This window comes from Festucalex cinctus, chromosome 3 (genome assembly GCF_051991245.1).
Source record: "Festucalex cinctus isolate MCC-2025b chromosome 3, RoL_Fcin_1.0, whole genome shotgun sequence".
Taxonomy (NCBI): Eukaryota; Metazoa; Chordata; class Actinopteri; order Syngnathiformes; family Syngnathidae; genus Festucalex; species Festucalex cinctus.
Window position 1 is genome coordinate 6,589,937 of NC_135413.1, and position 19,925 is coordinate 6,609,861.

Sequence of the window (19,925 nt, forward strand, 5' to 3'; positions counted from 1 at the left end):
AGTTGCACGTACACACACATGCATACAAAATCATACATGTCCAATGACAGTCGGCCATCTCTCCTGCTCTTTACTGCAATCTTAAGGCAAGATGGAGAAAGCATGAAAAATGAATCGCTGCCTCGTAGATGTGAAAGGTTGCATAAGAAGACGGGGGCTATTGGTGTGGAAAATCATTTCTTCAAATCTTGATGTTACAGCACACACTGGCCCATCCTGTCAAGTAAAACGATGAAACGATGGTGGTCCTGTATATGACAATAAGGGGCACATTGAAATGGGAAATATTAATAGGGACGGAAGAGAAATGCGAGCGAGAGAGTTAAGGGGGATCTGGTCCACAGACATGATTATCTCAAGGCTGGATGGATCATTAACTGGAACTTAGATAGACATATGGTAAAGGACAGCCCAAACTTAACTGCTGACAGTCATTCTTCTTTTGCACAACCTCTAGTGAATCACTAAGTCTACAAAAGTTGCCACTTCTTCAGCAGGTTTCAACTAGTTAACTGTGTGCTCCTGAGTTGGGGAGTTCATATCCAAACAGGCACTACAATGACTTCGGTGCAAGGCCCCGTGCTACTGCTCTCTCCGGAGTATCATTATCATAAATATAGCTGAGTATGTGATAGCTTTCATATTAGTCACTGAGAGCACTGGGAGATTTCTCGGTGTCCTATCTTATCTGAAACAAACAAGCTTCAGACAATAATACATTAAAGATTTTATCATCAGCATACACAAATGAAAAGTCTGCTCAGGGTCTAAAATGTTAAATGAATGTTTTGCTTTCCACCCTCTGTAAGGAAATGAATCCATTTGTTTTTTTGAAGACCTTTAGAGATAATAAACTGACAGACAATGTGTGACTAATGCTTTGTAATATTACTAATGATAATTATATCCAATTGAAGTGACAAGATGGGCTATGTTATCCAATTACGGGGGGAAAAGGGCGTCGACCCCTCCAACTTTAACAACTATCTTCAATCCACCCTTCTTTTCTAAAATCCTCCAAAAAAGCAGCCGCTGCTCAATTCCATTCCCACAATCAACTGCATGAACAGATCCAGCCCAGTTTCTGTCCACTCCGTAGCACTGAACAAGCACTCATCATTACTGATGACCTCCTCATGACAGCTGATTCGGAGGGTCATTCTCCTTGACTTGAGTGCAGCCTTTGATACTGTTTGTCACACCATCCTTCTCAACAGACTCGCTGCCATTGGCTTTACCCACAGTCCCGTGAACTGGCTCTCATCGTACGTCTCTGTAAGGTAAGAAATATATTACTCTTTTAATGTTACCATGGTGTTTTTTTTAAATATTCCGCCCAAGAAATACACATTTTTAAAACTAAAATTAATACTAAAACTAAGCCTTTTTTAAAAATAACTATAACTAATAAAAACTAATAGAACCACCCTGAAAACTAATTAAAACTAACTACATTTCAAAAACAAAACTCAAAATGAAATCAAAACTAACTAAAATGAAAATTCCAAATCTATAATAACGCTGGCTATTTATTTACAAATACTACGAGAATCCATCTTGTACTGCTCCCGCTGATACATTCGCAACCAACCGAAGACAAAAGAAGAACTATTTTTCTGACATGTTTTCATAAACTCAGAATTGACAAAACAGACAAATTAAGATTCAAATAAATGTTTTTGATCACAAAAAGAATTATTTTTCTGATATGTTTTCTTTAACTCAGAAAATGTATTTTTATGAATAAATATTTAAGGAACAGTCTGAGAACTGAGATTCAGTGTTTTTGATCACAATAGTAACGGAACCATTTACAGAACATGCTTTGAAAAAAATAAATAAATAAATAAGTAACTGAGAGCAGGAATCTTTTTAAGTGTATAAGTAAATATTTACAGAACAGTAAAAAATTATATTCATTGTTTTTGATCACGATAGTAAAAAACAAAACTATTTATATAACAAGGTTGTTTTTTATAAACTCAAGAAAATACTGCTGAATACAACACATGCAGTAGGGAATAATGAACTAAGTGCATGAACAAATGGATTTTTTTTTCTTTCTTTTGCAGCATAGATTTTTTTTTTTTTAATTGAGATTGACGCAACACGATGCTCTGCCTTGTCAACAGTGCAGGCTGCACAGCCTATGAAAGCAATGTTCCAAAAAAAGTTCACCACGTAACTTTGATAAAAACCTAAAGACGAATGAACTTGAAGGCAAAGCAACAAACAACAAACCCAGCCAATGCAAGCAGACCAAGAGATCAATTAAATACTGTCCGCATGTCAGAAGGTGACGCGGACGGATCCTCTCTCTCTGCCTACGTGCTACACGAAGAGGAGGGAGGGGATGGCTTTCCTTGAGCACAGATATTAAGGAATTCTATCCGTGTTATATTTGGATCTGGGAAAAAAAAATCTAATATCTGTACCAGATATTCATGATATTCATACGAATATTCGGCTCACCCCTACTTTTTACTTTCTGGACTTGGATTCCCCAATCTTGCTAATAATGGAACAAACTTGGCTGTGAAAACAAATTCAGCAAACTGTTTATGATATTTTTGTCTCATCTGCAGATCTGTCGCTTAACGTTAGCTAGTAATGTGCAGTCAATATTGTGATGGTTGGTGAGACTGGGTCAAACTGGCAAAACTACATTTCTTATATAACATAACCATCTCTTTGTTTTTTTTCTTCCGCTCATGTTTTTCTTCTTTTTACATGTCTCGATGACAAAGTTTATTTCATACAGTATTGTTTTAATGTGCTATTGACATATTTTCAACAAGGCTGCTAGTAGGGGGCTGTAAGACACAATTGCAATGATATATATATATATATATTTTTTTTAGAGTAGTGTTGTTGATCAGTTGATGTAGACCAATATAAGCTGTCTGCCCCACATTCCCACTATATCATCTACCCCCACACCAATAATTTCCATAAATTACACATTCCTTTTCATTGCCATGCTGATGACTCCCAAATTCTATCTCATACACCACCCACCTCCCTTGTGATTGCATCTCCGAAAAAAAAACCTGGTTTAACCAAAACTTTGTGAGAGCAAACAGTAACAGAATGAATTTCTCCTCATCTGCACCAAGTCCACTCTTTCTAAAATGGACAGCTTTTCCTCCCTCACCATCAACAACTCCCCTTCAACCCTATCTCCCGTGTGACTCCTCGATCAGTCATTTCTAATCTCTTGATTTTGCAGTGAAGTAAACAAATTACAACGTGGGAAATATTTAACCAAGTATCTGGCAAACTTGGCCTGCTTGCACGGTAAGCGGCCAGTTACGAGACTCACGCTGGTGGCAGTAATAGTTAAGAAGCCTTAATTCTACCCATAATACATCCAAAATCCTAAGGACATGGGAATGCAGCTGGAGGCTTTATATAAACAACAAAGATAGTGAAAGAGATGACCAGATGCAAGTTTCCCAGTCGGCTGGTCAATTTTTTGGCTGTTTGCCAACCCATCCCCGTCGATAAATATCCAGCAGCTGGCTGCTGTTCACTCCCATCCCACGGTAAAGAACGAATAGTAATCATTGGACGTCGGTCGGTTAGTTGCCCGCATAGACAAATTCATTGTCAAGCATGAAAAGGAGTCAGAGGTGAAAAAAGTGAAAAGCACTTGGGCAAAATTTTTCCCGTTCATACTCGTCAGGCACTCGTCAAACATGCGCATGCGGTGGACGAAGGGATGGCGAATTTAAATGTTCAAATTTTACGGCGTCAACAAAGTCAGTTTGCCAATGCGAACATCTTTGCTACAATTATTGGACCATGGATAGATGTTGGAAAAAAGTAGGGATGGGTACTTTTCGTATTTGAACCGGTTCGGTTCCAATTGTCAGTATCTGGGTATCTATACCAGTACTGAACGGTACCAGTTTTTGGCACTGTAGTTCTGTTGTTTGTGGTAATAAATTTTAATTTATTTACTAATTTTCAAGAATGTGCCACACATAGCACGATGAATTTGAACCCAACTTGGAGTAAAATCTCGCTGAAAATGACAGTTGGAAGAAGATGTGAATGACAATCCGACGTTTGTGCATCATATAAGGTTAATACAGTCAAACCTCGGTTTTCGAACGCTTCTGTTCTCCACCAAATCGGTTTTCGACCAGAAAATTCGAGAATTTTACGTCTCAGAACTCGTCCAAAAAAAATCGGCTCTCGACCAAACTGAAAAAAGCCAAGCATACCTGAACGCAACTCACTCGGAAGAAAAAGCCAAGTGTAGAAAAGGCTACAAAGCTGTCTATTCCTTAAGTCTGATATGTTCAACTTTGTTAACTGCGTAACTGAGCCGAATCATAATTTGCATAATTTGTAGTCTGTTCATTGCAAACCGAGTTGACGTGACACAACTTGCCCTCGTGTTCGTGCGTGTGGCCGCTTAAACAGAACCAGTCTTCGCCAGCAGCGATAGCAGCAGGAAGTCTGGCGCTAGCGTGTGCGTCAATGACTGGTGGGTCCTGTTGTCCTTATTTCTTGTCTGTAGCCTTCTTGCCAGAATCAGCTATAGCTTGCTCCTTCTAAAATGTTTGTTACGAATGTTTGGGCAGTGTTTTCTCATCCGCACGTTACCACATAGCACTCGTCAGTTGATGCTGCGCTGCTAAGCCCGAAACCGGAAGTGTCACCATTTATTTCACAAAAACAGCACATACCGGAAGTGATGTTCTAAATGTCGCTATCTTAACTGCACTAATTTAATTTGCTTTGTTTATTAATGTGAGTGCCTTAACTTACGTTTATACATTTACTTATTGGCCTATTTTCTGTCTTTCTTTAGGAAACCACACACCCCCACTCTCGCCCACACACACACACACGCACACCGACACAAACAACTTAAACCAAAAGCTGCAAACAATTAACATATGTATGAAGATTGAAGAAATACTGTAAGTGCGTTTTGTTTTTGTTTTTTTTTCATCATTTAAGATAGGATATCTTCTATTAAAATAAAACAGTGTCCATTTCTACCCTTTTCTATTTATGGTAAACAGTATACAGTGCAGTTTATGGTGTAAAATAGTAAATAAATAAATAAATAAATAAATGGAAAAAGGTAGTTTTTTTAGACTCGGAACGGATTAAAATAACTTTACATGAATTATAATGGGGAAGATTGTTCTGGATTTCGAACAATTCGCTTTTGGAACAGCCTTCTGGAATGGATTATGTTCCAAAACCGAGATTTGACTGTACTTTTAACTTTATTTAGGAAAATAGGATTACAAAGTGCAGAGAGCCAAGATTGTAAAAAGCAAATTACCTGTCCCAGGTATTTTCAAGACTACCACTTGAACAATATGTTTAATTAAAACATCATTGAGCAATACTTATCCTCACCCATTAAGGCACGTGCGCCAAAATGCAATTTCTCCAACTTCTAAAGTATTTTGGAGCAAACAGTTACTGTGCTGTGTGCCAAAGTCACATAATTAGCCACAATGCACTGAGTCACGACAGATTAATCAACCAATTTGCCACCCTTAAAAAACGATGACGTTCTTTGATGCTTCCACCCACCAAGTAGCTGGTGATTACAGATGTTAATTTGATTTTGATTGCAATATTAACTTAGAAGGTAACTTTTTTCCTCTGTAATTGTTTTGATAATTGAAATTGATGGGCTTGGCTTACTTTGTAACAGCACAGTGACAGTTTTGCCTTCATAGTAACAATGTATACCTGTTTTCCTTTTTTTTGGGTCATTACTGCTACAAACATATTTCCTGTGTTTGTGTACTGTATTAAAAACAAACTGAAATAACACAACAAATATTATCTGTTGACTTTAAACTTTTACACAGTATTATCAGTCATCGTTAGTTGACTATGAAATGTGCTTGCGCGCGCTGGATTTTTTTTTCACATCCTGTACATCTCCTGGGGGCTAAGCCCCACTCTGTCCATAAAACCTAATGATGCCCTGAACAAATCCTATAAAGACTAACAGCGCAATTATATATTTTGAAGCCTGGCGCCTTTGAATTTGTGTGATATTGCAAGATCCATATTGCAGTCATGTTATTCATTATAGCGTTTCATATTTAGTGTTGTTAATTTATAGCATAGTAGTATGTTGTTTTACATAAAATTGCTATGAAAACACTAATTGTTTATAACCGCCCCCCAATGTGATAGGATGTGTATGTGATAGGTTAAACCGTAGGGACTTGTTTGCAGAGTTGAGACTCATTATGAAACGAAACTTGGGCACGACTGTGGAGCAGCACCCCCAGTCCAGCATCTGTCCTTAGTTGGGATGTAACGATATCCAAACATCATAATACGATACTGTCACGATATGAAGGTCATGATACGATAATTATCAATATTGTGGGGAGGTTGACGACACAAATAATGTAAAAAAATAAAAAATAAATAAAAAATAAAAAGGTCACAATAATAATGAGCTCATACTAAATAACATACACATGCACTTGCTAATGCAAACACATTGAGTTCCTCCACATATTGACTCGGTTCACAAGCATATTACGTTCATCTGACGATTAATGTGAATTTGAAACATAGAAGGGCCAAAACATGCCCTGTGAAAATTAAACTGCACTACAAAACTAGCCACCAGAGGGTTCTGGAACTTCACAAATGGAACTCAGCCTGATTTTTTTTTAAACAAATGTGCTGCTTTTAATATCGTGACATAATGATGACGATATATTGTGAAAGTTTTAATATCACGATATCACAATATTTGTGATATCGTTACATCCCTAGTCCTTAGCATGCATGTCAGTTGAATCATTTTATGTATATTTTTTTTACTGTCTTTTACATGAAATGCATGTAAAATAAATAAATAAATAAATGTTTTTTTTTAAATCCAGATTTCCCCCCTAGAGATATAAACAACGTTCAACAGAAATATGAAAATTAAAAGAAAGATTTGGGGGAATGAGGCATATTGATTTAAGTGAACGCAGTATTGTGTTTTCTTACCCTGCCGATGATCCTTGGGAAAGGGGCTCTCTGGTTCTCAGTAACAATCATTGGAGGAACCAGCAGGGATCTCTTCAATCTATGCGGCAGACCGAGGATCTAAATAAAAACATTTAAAAAAAACAAAAAAAAAACAAAACAATATATTAATCATTGGTGCTTCTTAATAAACAATTCCTCTAACCAAGAAGGAGGAATACCCACTCTCACCAAGCACTCAATTATAGATTTGAAATTGATTGCAAACAGTTAGAGGGATTTTCTTTTTTCCCTTTTTTTTGAAGATGAAGAAAATAACATGGCGTTCGAGAAGATAGGCAAGGAGGTAACCGTGCACACGTTCAGCTTGCAGCATCAGTTGGAAAGCAGATAGAGAATGGAGCTTATCAGGGGAAATTAGTTGGAGTTTATATTTATTTCTCATCATTCCACACCTTACAGAAAAGGAAGAAATGTGTTGTTGACAGAAGTGGAGAATTCACATCCAGAGAATAAAAGCCCTGCCACAGACTGGCTTTAGCAACATGCACTTCTACTCAACCGGCAGGTAACAAGCTTGTTTACCTGCCGGTTGAGTAGAAGCGCATGTGGCTAAAACCACACTGTGGCATGATTTTTATTTCTGGAACTGGATTCTTCACCTCTGGTTGTTGATCTGAAGCAGAGATTTTTGAGGTATTTGGACAGAACAAACACTCGTCATATGTGGTGAACAGTGTTGCCACAGTTACCTTGAAAAAGTAACTTAGTTACTTTACTGATTACTTGGTTTTAAAAGTAACTAAATTGCGTTACTGATTACTTGATTTTAAAAGTAACTAAGTTAGATTAAAAGTTACTTTTTTAGTTACTTTCAGCAGCTGCCGATAACACCATCTCAACATAAAAATAATGCAGTAGAAACGGAGTTCCAAATACTTTATTGAAAGTGCATTTTTAACATGAAAATAAAGTTTTTTTTTATGAAAAACAAAATAGGCAGTCTCTCTTGACTTCTTGTAACGTAAATACTTTTTATAAAACAAAAAATAAAAATCTATCCAGGTTGACAATGAAAATCCCCTAAATTCCTCTATTGTTTGTTTGTTCCGCTATTCCAGTATGTACACATGTATCAGTTTAAATATTTATTAGTAGTTATTGACAGTTATAATTGTTTTTTGGTTTGTTTGTTTTTTCTCTTCAAAATGCAAAAATATTTCCAAAAGTTCATTTCCCTTTTTAATCAACAATTTTTGTATTTAACATTTTTTTTTTTCTTTTGTCATCACTTTCATTTTTGGTTAATGTATGACATCTTTTTTTGTTTTTTTAATCTGAGACACGATGATGACCACAGAATCACTACTGTTTATATTTAGTTTTTGGGGCTGTCGTAATCGCGGGCATGTCTCAGTTCTCCTATCTGCTGCTCATGCTAGTTGTAGACGTTGACAGGGAGCCACAAACTGAGAAATGAGATACTTGCAGTGTGCTTTTAACTTAGCTGGTGTGTTGGCTGTGGGACATACCTGTGTCGTTTGAATCCATGCATTGGATCGTCACGGGAGTTGTTCTTTTTGGCTCGCGCGCAGTACCAACGCCGGCCCGGGACATACAAGTGCACCGAGAGGACTCGATAGCCATGGGAAATACCGAGATGTACGGCACCGGCTTCTGCTAACTGTCTCCATTTGTATGTTGTCACTCGTTGCGCGCGCGCGCGCCGTGTCGCGAGCACGGAAACACGGAAGTAGCTTGAATGGTGATGCTACTGAAATGTAAACAAAACAAGTAGAGCACGGCGCAGAACTCTTGCTATTGTTATGAAAACCATAAAGCCTCACTCGCAACCGATACGGTCGTTTAGCTCCCCTTGACGAACGATGGTTCGGTCGAATCGTTTTTTTGTTCCACCCCTACTGAAAACGTAACTTGTCTGACGTCACTCCCCCTGGCGAGAGGGCGGAGACGACCTCATCCCATAATGCTTCACGGACCAGTTGAGGATGGAAATAAATTATTTTTTTTACCACTTTTATGGTCCATAATGCACACTTTTTTTGTTGTGTTGTGTGCCTGTTGGTTAATAAAACTAGTAGTAAAAGTATCATCACTTTTGTTTTGAATGTGCAAACCATTCATGACCAGACCATGGCTGAATTCAGTGTGGTGATCAATGACTTCTGCCTCATCTTCGTAGTTAGCAGTAGTTGTTTGTGACTGTTACAACAGTGAGATAGTTTGCCTTCTTCATGAAAATGTGGAGTAACGCATTGATTCTCTGGACAGTAACTTTAATCAGACTACTTTGTAGAATAAAGTAACACGTTAGACTATTAGTTACTTTAGAAAGCAGCTTTTTTGAGTAACGCGTTACTAAGTAACGCGTTACCGGCAACACTGGTGGTGAATAAAAGGTTGGGTGTGTATTTCAAAGAAACACGGTACAGTAATGTACATCAAATGAAGACCACCTTGCTTTGAGGTTTGTTGCCAATATTCTACCTATGTTGATCAACTCAATACAATCAGGAAATTGACCGAATGAAAGTAGAACAGATTATGTGATCTCCCAAACAAACCAGTTCCCTTTTGATTTTAAACACACACACAAAAAAAAACAATGGAACACACATTGGCATACACAACAAGCTCCTGATTTAATGAACCAGTAACAATTACTGCAGATGGTTTCGACAACGTGAAACGGTGTTCAGGCAGAAGGAGCGGATCACAGATTGTAGCTCTCCAAAACACAATTGCATCAACTAATTTCATCTTCCACCCTCCTGCTGGTGTTTGTTTGTTAACAATGAGATGTACCCCCACCCCCTACACACACTTCTGTTTGGATGTGAATGAAAAAAAAAAAAAAACTGTCGTTGACATATGAACAGGAAGCTGGAATCCTGGCTGCTAACATAGGGATGACAACCTACAATAGAAGAGATCCTGGAAACCATCCACACACCTGGATACGAGCCCAGAGATACAACACACACAAGCACACGCACACCCCCACATGCCCGTGACCACCCATGCCCACATTACAAAATTGAATACTGACTAACTAATTGTGTACTCTATTTTTAAATTATACTGACATCTCGAAAGTTGAACACGCCAAAAGTGGTGCAACAATTTGTACTTCAACCAAGCCAAATAAAAATGAAGGCAGCATGATGGACTAGTGTTTCACAACTTTTTTTTTTTTTTTTTTGGAAACCACAACACATTTTTGTCATAGCATGATTCTCAAAAAATACAATGAAACATAACTTAAATTAACATCATTTTATTTTATTTCTATTGATTTTTCTCATTATATGTACATACAGTTTTTGCACAATTTAACATTTAATATCAAAATTCTTCCATTCATTTTCAATAGGGTATTCAACTTTCCACTCCCTTGCATACAACTCATCATCATTTGCAGTCATTTGAATCTGCTGGGTGACACAGTTGGTAAAGTCCATTCTCCAATAACCATGAGGTCACGGGTTCAAATCCAACCTCCAACTGTACATTGCAAATGAATTGAGGCCATTATGTTAAGTGATATGTGTATACCTATGGACTATCATATTTGCACAGTAAATTTGACTTTATTTGAGTAAATTTAGATAGGGATCAAATTGACTCAGTTTTAGAGTAAACTAAGAATTACATTAGGAAGAGAGTAAAATTAAAAAAAAAACTCACTCAAGGATTGTGGTTCGAACTGAGGACCTTCAGCTTGGGAGATTGCCACACTATCACCTGAGCTATGCCCCTCTTACTATTTGCTTTTCTCCAAGAGACCAAATATCGGTTTTGTTCTGTTTGAGCTAGGAAGATTCCTTGCAATCATGGAATCAGCTGCAGCTGACATGAGCGATATACTAGCACAGAGCAGGTGCTGCGTGGCTCAGGGAGTTGATCGGCTGTCTCCCAAGCTGAAGGTCGTGAGTTTGTTCCTACATTGAGTCACTTTTATTTTTTCCAATTCATTTTTCACTCTTAGAAGTGTAAATATTATTATAATTACTAATAGATTAGATTAAATTTCAAAATTTACTCTGCATAATTTACTGTGTGGAACTGCATTATGATTTCACTGAAATGATTAAAACGTATCATATAAATAGCATGTATTCGCACATGCACTATGCACGAGCTTGACAGATAGGCTGCAGTTACGCTGTAGGCCAGAGGTGGCAGTCATGAGTAAAAACGTGATAAACTCCACAAGGCATCTTTAAGTATAAATAAATAAATGATTCTTTTTTGTAATTATCCTTAGTAGGTGACGTGTCCCATCACTGGTGATGCCGTCCTGTTGGCAGAAAATTGGTACTTCCCAGGCGGCACGGTGTTTGAGTAGTTAGCACGTCCGCCTATCAGTTCTGAGGCCTCGGGTCCAGGCGCCGGCCTTCCTGGGTGGAGTTTGCATGTTCTCCCCGTGTCCGCGTGGGTCTTCTCCGGGTACTCCGGACTCCTCCCACATTCCAAAGACATGCATGGCAGGTTAATTGGGCGCTTGTCACTAGATGTGCTTGTGAGTGTGGATGGTTGTTCGTCTCTGTGTGCCCTGCGATTGGCTGGTGACCAGTCCAGGGTGTACCCCGCCTACTGCCCAAAGCCAGCTGAGTTCGGCTCCAGCGCCCCCCGCTTTTCTTGTGAGGAATAAGCGGTCAAGAAAATGGGTGGGTGGATGGAAGAACTCCCTTTTTTGGAGGCGTCTCGTCCACCTTTTTTGACATATCTATGAGTTACTCAAAGGGCTATTCTTAACTGTCAATTTTGTAATTTTTCACAACTGCTTTATTTTTGTGAACCTACTATAGCTGTTATAAATTATGCTACTTAACAGAAATTGGTGCGCGAACCTAATGTTTTTTTTTTACTTTAGCAAGAAAAAAATACAGTATATATATATATATATATATATGTGTGTGTGTGTGTGTGGGGGGGGGGGGGTGCGTGTGTGTTGGGGGGGGGTGTAGGGGGGGGGTGAAACAAGCCAACTTCACAACAAAAAAAGGCTGCATTTGAAGAGCAAGCAAGCAAAATGTATTTAATATTACCATATCATGACTTTGGGTCTGGACTCGCACCAGTCTAGAAGACTGCCAGCCCGGGTGGGATTTGGCGACCCCGCTAGGACGTTCGACCTTCCGAATTCGCGCTAGACTAGGCTAGGCACCGTGCTCCCTTTAAAGGGCACCCAGAATCCAGAGTCGCCGGCGTAGGCACCGCAGCTGGGTTTGCGATGAGGAAACGAAGAGCGTCCGCAGCTGGATCCGCCGGGATGGCACGAAGCACGTCCAAGTCGCCAGTGCCTAATGGTGGCGGGGCTGCTTGGCAGCCATCAATGAATTGCAGCAGGGAAGCAGCACATCTACTGTATATCCTTTACACCACACGAAATGCTCACATTGCACACAGTGCAAGTCGCACCGTCTCCCTTTTCCACATTAAAGATGATAACTTATCATCTACTTCCAAATACCTCGGCTCCATTTCCTTTTTTAGGCCCGCCGCTCAATGGCATTAATATTGTCATTGTAGTAAAGCGACACCATGCCGCACGCACTGTGTGGAAAAATGAAGTGTCACTCGGTGCCACCTCCCAACTACAGATTTAATAAAAAGTTATTAAAAAAAAGAAGATCATCTATTTATCTATTTATAAGAGTCCTGATCATGAGACAATGTTCGATTCCGATCACATGATCGGATCGGGACATCCCTAGCTTTCACCCAAGTCCCCAAATTATGCTTCTTAAGTAAGTACATTTGTTGGGGAAATATTAAGCTTTGACTCAGAATTAAATATACCAGGTCTTGGTCATTCCACACTTGCCCATTCATTAGCGATTTTACTCCATCCAGCACAATGCATAAAGTATGGAAGTGTGGAACTGCCAATGCGGAGTAAACATTTTTTACTAGCAAATCCATCCATCCATCCATCCATCCATCCATCCATTTTCTTGACCGCTTATTCCTCCCAAGGGTCACGGGGGGTGGTGGAGCCTATCTCAGCTGGCTTTGGGCAGTAGGCGGGGTACACCCTGGACTGGTTACCAGCCAATACAGGCAAATACATTTTAAGGTATTTAAATATGTTTGAATGCATTTGCAAGTATGAAGGAACATGCTTGTAAATGTGTTTGGTCATACTTGCAAATATGTTGGCACGGTGTATCATTGAACAATATTTACTTCACATTGGCATTTCCACGCTTCTGTAATAAAGTTATGTTTATAGATCAGATTTTCTAATTTCTCATGAAACAAAAGTTGACGGGCACATATGTTGTGGCTGTAATAACACAGCTGCAAAGAGGATAACGCTCTAACACATCATTTTTAATTGACATCTCCATGAAACAACAATACTGAGGAAAGGACATTGTTCAAAACAAGCCTCCTTGCTTTTCAATTTATTCCCGGCTGCTTGATTGAGTTTGTGGAGTGAGACGCTACCATGTCAAACCAGGATCAAGGACCTTGAACTGTAAATAAGACACCAATATTTTAGTTGCGGTTGACTTAATGTTGATGTCTGTCACCTTTATGCATTTGAATTGTGCAAATAAATGCAGTTTTCTGATCATCCACTCCTGCTGGCTTGTATTGAAAAAAAAAAATGTCACCACTGAAGTGAAAGGGAGCAAATGTGACTGCTCAGGGATGGGTGGGCTCTCAAGCAATCTCTCACATTTGGTGGAATGATTGGAAGTGACATATACCAGCCTGGACATTACTCAGGTCTTTAGTGAACATGGTGGCGATTTTAGGGGAACATCCTTTCAGAAAGCCAACATTCCTTGCATCAAAAAAGGATCCCTAAATGTGTGCACGAACAAGAAAATATCTGTCTCACGCTGAATTATTTTATAAAAACCACAATTAATTGTCAATGTCACACAAAACAGAATTTGTCACTTCACACATGCTGCGATCAAAGCATTGCGGTGATATCGGCAGCTGCATAATTAACAGTTACTAACCCAATATTGACCTCCATGCATCAATCAGATTCAGACTGGCTTGTTAGCACAGCTTTGGTATGTGGGATGCCTATTAGGTTGTGCCCACTTCTACATCAACCACATTGAGAGACATCCTTACTGTAATTGGAATTTGACACATATTTAAAGAAATGACTGATGAAATGGGCAGGCTAAATGGTTTTACATGTGCCCTAAAAAGAACCTGTCATGCACAATAAAGCTTGGCTTCCTGTGCCGTCCTCATGTTGGCAGAAGAAGAAACGTAAACTATACCACATTTTCCTGAGGGAGACCAGACAAATTAGATCAGTGTAGATGCTGTTAGAAGATATTAGGTGAAATGATGCAGGCAGTTTTTGGTATTTTCATTTGCAATGCAGATATTCTCTTTTGTCCTTCATTTTTGATCTCCCAGAGTGCAACACTATTGACCGCACACAATTGTGGTGTGCGTTTAAACAGGGCTTTGTTTGTGTGTTGACTGTTGATTTCACTGTGCTTGGCTGTCAGTGTGTCTGGCACACCTAGTTGAAAGAACAGGTAAGAGGCAAAAGTAGGTCATTAGGCTACAACAGTGCCAACACTCAGACGAAGAGGGTAATGGTGAGGCTTCCATCCGTCCAGTACTCACATGCCACTAACCATTTCACCTCATGCTCCCCTTCCAAAGGTCAGATAAACACAATGAAATAGTAATCATAAACAGCCAGACCAGAACCAGCCGAGATAAACGGAGTGATGCCTGAAATGGCCACTCTTACCAAACGCGTTGAGGTATGACCTTCCAAATGTCATGAGGGAAATATTAAACTGGAAATGAAATTGTTAAACGGCTAGATGATGACTTTTTAAGCACAGGCTGTAAGAACTTCAACCTGAGTCCGGTGGCCAGAGATGAGTGCATCAAAGCCATGTGACATACAGCATGTACTGCATAAATGATATCAGAAGCCCCGTGTTTTAGTGGTCACATGTCAAGCGAATGACAGTGCCTTTAGGGAACTGAAACACTGAACAAACTGAAAGGGGCTGTTGAAACCAATCAAGCCTCAATTCCGTTGTCACCACCTAACCTCATTAAGTGTTACAGTGAGCTGCAATTTATCACAGCTGACTTTTTTTTTTAGACGTGAGGTACAGCTTGGACTGTTAGATTGTCAATTAGGGGTGGGAAAAATTTCCGATTCTTAGATGGATCGCGATTCAGACATGGACACATCTGAATCGAGCCACAAATGTCCAAATTTTGATTATTAAAATATGTTAATAGATCCAGTTCATAATGTAACCCACCGACTGACCGAAGCTGGCTGGGACTGACTCCGGCACCCCCGTGACCCTTGTGAGGCAAAAAAAAAATTGTGCACGTTCAAATAACGGTAACAAGATTAGTCCACATTCACTATGATGGCAGCAGAGGAACTTGAAAAAAAACCTGGTAAATCATGTAAGTAGCATGTATGGGAGCATTTCGGCAACTACGAGTGAAACAAGTCCTTAAGTAAGTCCGGCACTTCAAATTAAAAGCAACAGTTTATTTAATATGTGCGCTGACGCCGTAGTTTATACTAAAAATATGAAAGCTACAAACTTATTTAATAAATAAAGCTCAAGAAAGAATACGTTGACGCCGATGCAAAAGCCTTAGTATGCTTTTATTTTGAAGTTGGCCCGCATGGTGGCGTGACCGACTGACGACTAGCTTGACTTGTCTTGTAGCTTTTTGGCTAAATCCTAGTTTATTTCCATTAAAGGGAGTCCTCAAGTTACAGATGAGTTCCGTACCGATGCTGGCAATGTAACGCAAATTTAAACTTAAGTCGAATTTCATCGCTAAAGTCGATATTTACATCAAAATACTTTGTACAGTATTTTTTTTTAAAAACATATTAGCGCCACCCGGGAGATGCCGGAACCAATACTTTGTGTTTCCGCACGGACATTATGACACGACAAGGAGAGGTAGGACTCAGACGCAGGATAAAGGTAGGCCACCAAGGCAACAGGTTTATTTCCGGCCAACAGCTGTCTACTCTCAAACTGAGAGGAGAACGGGGAGTCAAAAAAGTGGAGACCAAAAGGCGCTCCACTAGGGAGGAAAAAACAGGCAAAAAGGTACAGGGGACAACAAAAAGCGCTCCGCTAGGGAGGAAAAAGGGCTCAAGGCACAAGGGGTAACTAAAGGCACTCCGCTGGGGAGGAAAAGGCACAAAAACAAGGCAAAATGACAAGGCAACGGGAACAAAGACATGAGGACTGTGGGACGCTTCCATGCACTAAGAGGTGACACTTTAGCCACGGAGGGGAGAATGCAGATGGCTTTTATTGTGTGGGTTGATTGGTGGCAGGTGGCGATAATCATGGGCGGGGACCGGTAATTAGTGAGCGGCAGGAAGGGCAAGTGACCTGGGGTGAGAGGAGAGTTAGATTTTCAGGGTAAAACAGGAAACAAGGACACAACAGTAAAAGCATGGATCGCCACGCCGGTGGCGGCGTGACACATTAATTGTTGACGGATGGTAAAGAGGAGCTAGTGGAAACTTAAACACTGCACAAGTCTCGGGTGTTAGCTGATAGTAGCTAGTTAGCTACTTTTAAAGCAGTCCGACAACTGTGGCTTTGCATTCTTTCTTTGCCTCTTTTCCAATGATGTTAATATAGGCTAGTTTGTCATTCACTCTCCATGTAGAAGAAGAGTATGTGCCTGCCTTGAATTTCAGTCTGACATCTTTTGCTTTCTTAAAAAGAAAGAAAGAAAGAAAGAAAGAAAGAAAGAAAGAAAAGATTACACCTGCTTCTATGATGTAACATCTTCCAATTAAAAAAAAAATCATATAAGAACCTGCGGGCATTACAAACCGTGGCGCCTGCATCAGCAGAGAGGCTGACGGAGCCCCGTCAATGAAATCACTTCGTCTGTCTTCATTTTCAGTCAAGAAATCGGCCGATGCAACACCTGGCCCAATACAGACAAACGTATCCTTTTAATATGCACCCACGAGCAAATTTACAGGGCTGCTGCGATTTTCTAATCATTTGACTGGAGGATGCATTTTGATTGGTCACTCCTGAAGCACACATTTTTGTTTGTTTCTTTTATCTTGTGAGGAAAAATAAATAAGTTATTCATCTCAACGATTTGCAAGAGAAAAAAACTCACTGGACATTATGCAAACCCAGCGCGGCAGTGTGTGGCAAGCTTTCTGTGTAGCGTTGATGTCTCTGCCTGCTTTGCACTCACTCCACTTCCAGTGACCAGTCAAATTGAAGCCTTTGCAATTTACAAATGCCGTTTTACTATGTTGCAATTATGTTGCAAATGCAATTAATTGTTCAACACTTGTGAGGCGACATTCAGATCTAGTTACTACAAACTCCCTCTTGAAAGAAGATATGCAAAGCGTATTCAAACAATTTAAAGCATCCAGTTCCCAGCAGGGTTATTATTGTTATGTTCTGAGGTCGGATCCCAAAAGCGCAGACACAAATAAGATTTTAACTCTGACTTTATTCGCATAACATCGAGAGGTGTGGAAAAAACTTGACTAGACGAGAAATGGCGAGAATATCAAGAATCACAAGACGCTAAGCTAACTTGGGCAGTGGTTGCACAGAGGAACTGAAATGTACAAAATATGTGACAGTTTAATCATTTTAAATGAGAAAATGGAATATTTAGAAGGACAGTGTAAAAGAAACAATCTGATTATTGATGGAATTGAAGAATCACCAGGAGAAACATGGACTGACACTGAAGATAAAGTAATGAAACTATTCAGAGATAAATTACAATTTCAGGAGAAGATAGAATTGGAGCGTGTGTATCGGACTGGCAAACGGGAAACTGGGAGGACCAGACCCAGGACAATTACAGTTAAATTTGAAAAGTACAAAGATAAAATAAAAATTCTACAAAAAACTAAACATCTTAAGGGCACAAACATATACATAAATGAGGATTTTACTGATATTGTTCGAAAAAAACTGAAAGAACTTATACCAGAAATGAAAGCAGCACGGGAAAGAGGAGATATTGCCTACCTAAAATACGACAAGCTTATAATTCATCCCCGTACAAGCACACCCAGACACTTGCACCAACACAACTCATCAATAAAATGAAGGAAGACACAGTACACTTGATGACGAAAAGTTGACAAATACTAGAATGGAAAATCTATACCCAAACACAAAAAAATTACAAATATTTGATTATACGGAACATAAGACATCTGATCCAGAAAATGGCATTGATCCAGATAAATTTTTATGTAGTAACAACTATGACCTTGCCTGCGAGTACCACACTGATGAGCAATTCAATGTAAATGTAAGTAAGGATTTTCGTGCATTCTCAATCATACATTTTAATAGTAGAAGTCTATATAAAAACTTTACAGAAATTAAAAAATGCTTGAGTAAAATAAATAAATTCCAAATTATAGCCATATCAGAGACATGGCTTGATAATGAGAAAATAAGCGATATAGAAATGGAAGGATATGAATTGTTTACAATGAATAGGGAAAACAGAAGGGGAGGAGGAGTTGCAATATATGTTGATAAGGTTTTCAAATGTAGTAAAATTGAACATCTAACTACTACTGTGGATAATGTAATGGAATGTGTAACTATTGAAGTTCACATAAAAAATATATCAAACGTAATTATAAGTTGTATATATAGGACACCAGGATCATGTCTTGATACATTTAACGATAAGTTAACAGATATCCTTAGTTATACAAATGATAGAAAATTGCGAATATTGTGTGGTGATTTTAACATTGATTTATTAAATCCTAATGGACATCAGAAGACAACTGATTTTATAAATATGATGTATAGTAATAGTTTATTTCCTGTTATTATAAAACCTAGTAGAATAACAATCGATACAGCTACACTAATTGATAATATATTCACAAATAAAATTGACCTTAAAATAGAAAGTGGACTCCTTATTAACGATATAAGTGATCACCTCCCGATCTTTGCAATTTTTTATGATTATTTTGATAAAAAAATGAAGCCGACTACTTACACATTTGAAACTAGAGTAAGAACAACACGCTCCATGGCTGCCTTTAAGTTGGATTTAGAGAAACACAACTGGTCTGAGGTTTATTCAAATAACGATCCTGATATTGCATATAGTGAATTTCAGTCAACCATTATTTCTTTATATAATAAACATTGTCCATCAATTAAAATTACAAGAAAGTATAAAGGTCCAAATAAGACATGGATGACGAAGGGAATACAGAATGCATGCAAAAAGAAAAATAATTTATATAAAAGATTTATTAAATTGAGAACTGTGGAAGCTGAAACAAAGTACAAGATCTATAAAAATAAATTAGCAAATATTATTCGAATAAGAAAGAAAGATTATTACCATGAATTATTAGAACAGAATAAAAGCAATACACAAGAAATATGGAAAACACTAAATCATGTAATTAAAAAAAGTTCTAAAAAAACAAATTTTCCACAATATTTTATAAAAGATAACGATATGGTAATTGATGAAATTTCTGACATAGCTAATAATTTTAATGAATATCTAGTTAACGTGGGCAGTAACTTGGCAAACAAAATCCCAGAGCCAAGAAACAAACGTGAAATAGATAAGAACATTGTAAATAATTCATCCACAATGTTTCTTAATGATGTTAATGATATAGAAGTATTAAATGTTGTGAAAACATTAAAAAATAAAAAGTCTACTGACTGTCTTAACATTGATATGACATTAGTTAAAAGTATTATGAAATATATTGTACAACCTTTTACATATATTTGTAATTTATCATTTAAAACTGGTATATTTCCATCAAAAATGAAGATAGCCAAAGTCATTCCTGTTCATAAAAGTGGAGAAAGACACACGTTTAATAACTACAGACCAATATCATTGTTGCCACAGTTCTCAAA

At 38.4% G+C, this 19,925-nt stretch overlaps 1 protein-coding gene across 1 annotated transcript in view; it reads right to left on the reverse strand.

Annotated features, from left to right (window-relative positions):
• The window catches only part of cdh13 (cadherin 13, H-cadherin (heart)), a 511,818-nt gene that overhangs the window by 273,288 nt on the left and 218,605 nt on the right, over positions 1-19,925 (reverse strand). The window contains exon 4 of the mRNA XM_077515574.1: positions 7,003-7,101. Within this exon, the coding sequence (XP_077371700.1) occupies positions 7,003-7,101 (99 nt within the window). The remainder of the gene's footprint in view (positions 1-7,002; positions 7,102-19,925) is intronic.